Source organism: Buceros rhinoceros, unplaced genomic scaffold (genome assembly GCF_000710305.1).
Source record: "Buceros rhinoceros silvestris isolate BGI_N320 unplaced genomic scaffold, ASM71030v1 scaffold8429, whole genome shotgun sequence".
Lineage (NCBI taxonomy): Eukaryota > Metazoa > Chordata > Aves > Bucerotiformes > Bucerotidae > Buceros > Buceros rhinoceros.
In genome coordinates, this window is record NW_010433309.1 from 84,751 (window position 1) to 90,763 (window position 6,013).

Below are 6,013 nucleotides of genomic sequence, written 5' to 3' on the forward strand. Positions count from 1 at the left end.
ATTAATTACCAAATACATTTCCTCCTTTTCTCTATATCACTAAATTACAATTACAATTCTATTAGGGAGGTTCTTGAGATTATCTGCTTTCAATAACACATCGTGGTAAGTTGACCTTGGCTGGCTGCCAACCCCCACCCAGTCACTCTCACTCCCCCTCCTCAACAGTGAGGGGAGGGGGGAAATAAGATGGAAAAGCTTGTAGGTCAAGATAAACACAGGGAGATCACTTACCAATTACTGCCACAGGCAAGCCAGACTCAACTTGGGGAAAATTAATTTCATTTATTGCCAACAAAAATAAATTTGCATAATGAGAAAGGCAAAACCAAAACCACCTTACCACTCCTTCCTCCCAGGCTTCAATTTCACTCCTCCATTCCTGACTCTTCTACCCCCTCCCCCATACCAACTGTCAGAAGGAGGAACAGGGCTGTCCTCAGTTTATAAGAGATCCTCTCTGCTGCTCCTTCCTTCTCACAGTTTTCCCCTGCTCCAGCATGGGGTCTTTCCAATAGGCTACAGGGCTTCATGAACTGCTCCAGTATGGGTCCTTCCCACAGCTGCAGCTTTTCACAAACTGCTCTAGCACGTGTCTTTTCCACGGGGCACACAGTCCTCCAAGGACGAGACCACTTCACAGATCCACAGTTCCTGCCAGAAAACCTGCTCCTGTGCCGAGTCCTCTCTACATACTGCAATTCTTGCCAGGAACACGCTGAAGCATGGCTGTCCATGGGCTGTAGCTTCCTTCAGGTCATCTCCACCTGCTTAAATATGGGGATCCTCCATGGTCTGCAGCAGGGATATCTGTCCCAACATGGTCCTCCGCAGGCTTGTAGGTTCTTCACCATGATTCCCTCTATGGGCTGCAGAGGAATCTCTGCTCCAGTGCACCTCCTTTCCCCTCTTCAGTCTCTGACCTTGCTGTCTGCCAGGTTGTTTCCCCCTCCTCCCACCGCTCCCCCTCAACTGCTGAACTTTTACTCTTGAATATATTATCACAGAGGGACTATCAGAAATAAAATTAATCTGAAAAAATGAGGTTCTTGAGTGTGAACGTAACTCAAGTAACTATTATTTTTTAAAATCTAGTTTACTCAGTTCTAATTTAGAACATAATTCTGTATTAACAACACGTTATTTTCTTCCAAGGATGCAAACCAGATGTTCTGACAGGTTGAACAGCTGATGATCAAAAACAGGCACAGGATTTTTCTTGACTGGAGTGTAACCTAGGACAGTTATTTTTGCTGAATTAATCTAGCTGTCCTAGCCTGTTTGAGCTATTCCTTTAAGATGTCCACAGAAGAAAAGCACCGCACTGTTCTTTCATAACAAGTTCATGTTTTCATAGTTTTCCTTGCAACCCCAATAAATCTACTTGTGAATGTTGGGATTCTGCACATAACTCCAAGACAGGTTTTATATTTTCAGAGAAATTCTTCTCCTTTGGAATCCTGAGTTTCCACTGTTAAAAGTCTAACTAGAGAGCAATCCTTGTGTGTTGCCAAAAAATCAAACCTTGAGAAACATCAGCTCTACAGAACACTAAATTTATTCAAAGTATAAACCACGTACAACACAACACATTAAGTATACCAGCGAACTAAGCAAAACTGCCACCAGATAGATATATACCAGATAAATCAAATGTCAGATATCCATCAGTCTCATGTCATCAGCACAGGAAACACACTGAGACCAGTATTAGTTTTTAACTACAGATAGACAACAATACTCTCAAGAAAGACCAGAGGCACAGATGGCACTTTAAGCAGAACAAGCTTTCTCTTAGCTGCATTCTGTTTAGGATCATGATCATTTCCCCTCTATTTTATCTTGCTTGGGGTCAGCTGATGACAGATTTGCTGACAACTTACAACACTAGCCAGCCCATGAGAAAAAGTTGTTAAGACTGTGCAAAAAGCATTTTAATAGTAAGCATTACTTGAAACCAAAGTAATTTAGTACAAAGTTGTTAAACCTATACCCATTTAAGAGTAAAATTGTGAACTTTGACAAAAACTACCTTTTTTCATTTAAGCCATTCAAATGTTTGTTTCCTCAAACCATTTTTCCCAAGGAGTCTTGCTGAATTAAACAAATTAGAGACATCTGTAGTACTAGACAGATTCTGTATTTAACTCTTAAAATGTGAAGTAAAGGTCTTAGCACATCTATATATATAGATACCCTAAAAAATTGCTTTCCAGTATTTTCTGTATTATTGTAATAAAGTCCAAATAAATTTTCTAGCTCTGTCACAATTCTGAACAAATCATCCTCTTCCTTCTTATATGGCACTACTGCTTCCTAATGAGTACAACAAAATATCCAAGATGTTTATCATGCTCCATCATTTTAATTTAATAAAAACTTGAATATTACAGAGTCATGTTTCTAATATAATTTTTTCACTCCATTACTTTATATATGAATAACTACCTCAGAACAACCTAAGGAAACATAAAGCACACACTCAAATTAACCTTTCAGCATGTTATAAAGAGAGTTTTTTTCCTGGCAGAGAACGAATGATAGAGGAGCTGATTTTCACCCCACAATATACTGTTTTTCCTCTGTCCATAAGAAAACAGAACGCCAGCATATAAACCAACAAAAGAAAATGCAGACAATATAATCAGAGGAAAAGCTAACAGTTTACTTAACTATCTGTGAGAAGAATGTAAAGAATAAAATCCTGCCACCTTCAGCTAACAATCTATTGCTGTGGGTGGCCATTTCACTTACGTTTGGCTTCTCAGCAAGATCAGTACTGAGGTTTACAGGACATTTTCTTTGAATAGTAAAAAAAACACTCTAGTAAAACCAAAGTGTACCTTTCACCATTTAAATTGGTCATTACATTATATTATTCTCTCAAGCAACTTTGAGAGAATACAAATACAATAATTTAGTCTCAAGATCAAATACTATCTTAGGACAGCACTAGGAAATATATCAATTAACACACTTATATTTTATGCACATTATTTTTTTCCTATGTTACAAACAATACATAAAAACAACAATGCAAGAGGAAAAAATGCTATTGCAGCTAAGAGGCATATATATTTCAGTTGATTCTCACACATTTCTGGATAAGAAAGCCATAATTCCTTGAGGTTTGTGTTCATAGAAACATACACCTTTGCTAATGAGGCATAATGCTGCATGTTGACAACATTGGTTCAGTAGTTTTGTTGAGAAAAATGGAAACCTTACCAGATGTAGTGATTTAGGCATGTTACTAGGAGTTTAAAACCTTGTGTTCTGATTCCACCAACCATGTAGTTTATTAATTGAAGCAAACTATTTACTTTGTATGTTACTTTCCTTACATGTAAAGTGAAAAATAGCACTTAAATTATGACATTGGTAAGTTTTATAACAAGTTGTACTCAAGAGCTCTGTATTAATCTCTATAATGCAATTCAGACCTCAAATTAGAAATAGCCTTGCATCCTGTACTATAAGATCTACCTCTACTGTGTTTGTACAAAACAAAGCCATTTCAAATGGGATTACAGACAATAGAGACACCGTATCTACAAAAAATGAAGACACTATATCTTCAAAAATAGTAACGTAAGGTGAACATTCCAACCTAATGCTCCTTCATCTCTTCTGCAATTGCTCCAAAAGTAAAATCAATTTTACATATATGTCAAACATGGAAACAGCTTTAACTGTTGAAAAATTCAGTCCCATTACTCACAGACATTCTTGCAAATTGGAAAAAAAGATTTTTCAAAACTTTTCATTTTACATAATCATTAATTTGCAGGACAAAGTCACTGGGGCATCGTGTATCAGAGGTCCTCTGCAAGCAATGGAAACAACAGATCTTAGATTACAGGAAATCTTCAACAGCATGAGGCACTTAATCTAAATCTTTTCACTTATATATATTTGAGCTGTCTTTATTTGCAGGAATTCTAAAGCAGCAATATAACACTTTATTATGTGTTATCAGGCTCCTTTAACTGCAATGCTTATCTTGTGGTCATTAGCTCACTACATTCTGCCTTCTTACACAAAAGCCAAAAGAGTGTCTTGCATTTTCTTTCAAAATGTAAACACTTCGATTCAAAAGAATAATAAAGCTTTAAACATGAATCAGTATAAAGTGCAATATGTAGCAACATAATTGGAATTACAGCCAGAAAAAAAAAAAAGATACTGTACACTTTTATAACAATGCCCTGTTCCCTTTCCAAAGCAGTAATGTGCTTGTTTATCACAGCAGATGGGAGTACTGCTCATGAAAATAAGCTTGAACCCAAATTTACACATTTCTTAAATATTTTAAGGCTGACTAGTGGCATGCTTAGTTTTAAACAGCAAAAAAATATTCTTAAAACATCAGTAAAGTAGTATTTCAAGTTCTCCCCCTTTCCCTTGAAAACTGTGTTAGGCACATAACACAGGCCAAGGAACTTGCACAATATGAACAGGACAAAACCATACCAAGTTAAAGCAATCATTCAAAACCTATTCTAAGCAAACAAGCCATATATGCCACTCTGCCTCACATACTGGCAGCATGTAAGTTACATGCTTAACAAATTACACTTCTGGATAATAAATTGTAAAGAAGTGAAATGGAACATTTTGAAGGTTCAATAACAGAAAGAACATTTTCTAAAGCCATGAAAGTGAATTTGACAGAACACTTCTTTCAACACTTCAAAACAATTTTTGTGCTGGATTTTCCTGCTCTGCTTTTGATAAAGACAGATAAATAATTTCATTCTTTAACTAAAGACTCAAGTGTTAGTGACAGCTATTCCAGCAAAACCAGACCTATCTGGAATAAGGCTAGGTCTTACAAGGGTAATGGGGGAAAAAATTAATAAAAATACAAACACACACTTAAATATAGTCATACTTTTTATCTATATACTCACACATAAAGACATAAAATTAAAAGACTTCATATATAAAAAAATGTAACATTCAAACAAAAAGTTTAAATTATCTTGACCACTACAAGAAAAACAAACTAGCATTCATTACCTTGCTTTTCTAATTAATATTGATAGAAAACTGAGAAGCTTGTCTTCCCTTTCTAAAAGCTGTCCAAAAAACCAAGTAGGAGATACAGTATTCCAGAAAAGTAAATCTGTCTCATGAGAGCTTCTCAGGAAAGCTTAGCTAATCCAAAATTTTCCTGCATAGGAACAAAATCTAGGTACCATTTTACCTAATGTTTTGCCTATGCACTTTATTGACAAGAACATGATGAAATAAACATTAGAAAGAAAAAAAATTTGAAGATTTCCTTTTTAGAATTTAATATATATTTTAAACTACCCTTAACTAAATGAAAAAGTAGTAAATTAAGGTCATTGCACTAAAAGCTGGCTTATTTACCTTCAAATAAACTGAGGTCTCTTCGTAGCCTTGGTCCATAAAGCCCTTCTAAAATACTTTCAAAACCTGGAGACAAAAAAAACATTTACGACAAATCAAAAATTTCTTAAAATAAAGCAAATTCAAGAACACTGGCAACAAGTATTCTCAAATTCTGACAGCAATTCCAAAAATTGTTACATTTATCACACAAGTATTTCCTCCTTCCACTCTAGCACTATTCAACAGAATTTGAAGATAAAAATAAGACAAGGCAACTGCCATCTGCACACAATCAGCCTATTAAGCCATGACCCAACAACCTCATTAGACTTAAAATAACTACCACAGAATCTTAAAGATGGGAGGATTAGCCTGGTAGCTCTACACAAGTGAAGTAGTCTCTCTCTTTGAATTAGAATCATGTATGGAGGGGCAAAAAAAGTAAGCCTTCAAAAATCAGGAAATCCTCATTTATGATCATGTGAAGTTACTTTAATTTGAGTAGTAGTAATATTTCTATGAATATAACAAAGCAAGCTTATTTTTATTCTGGTATCATAACAGTTCTCTCTAGTCCTCTATATCTGTACAAAAAAGTTTTAAAATTGATGATTAGATAAATCCAATCATTTTCCAGATTCACCAGCTAGTC

General features: G+C 35.5%; 1 protein-coding gene across 1 annotated transcript in view; it reads right to left on the reverse strand.

Moving 5' to 3' along the window:
* Positions 1–5,464, reverse strand: part of LCORL (ligand dependent nuclear receptor corepressor-like) — a 28,169-nt gene extending 22,705 nt beyond the window's left edge. Inside the window, exon 1 of the mRNA XM_010144063.1 lies at positions 5,380–5,464. Coding sequence (XP_010142365.1) covers positions 5,380–5,464 — 85 coding nt within the window. The remainder of the gene's footprint in view (positions 1–5,379) is intronic.
* Between the last annotated feature and the right edge of the window lie 549 nt (positions 5,465–6,013).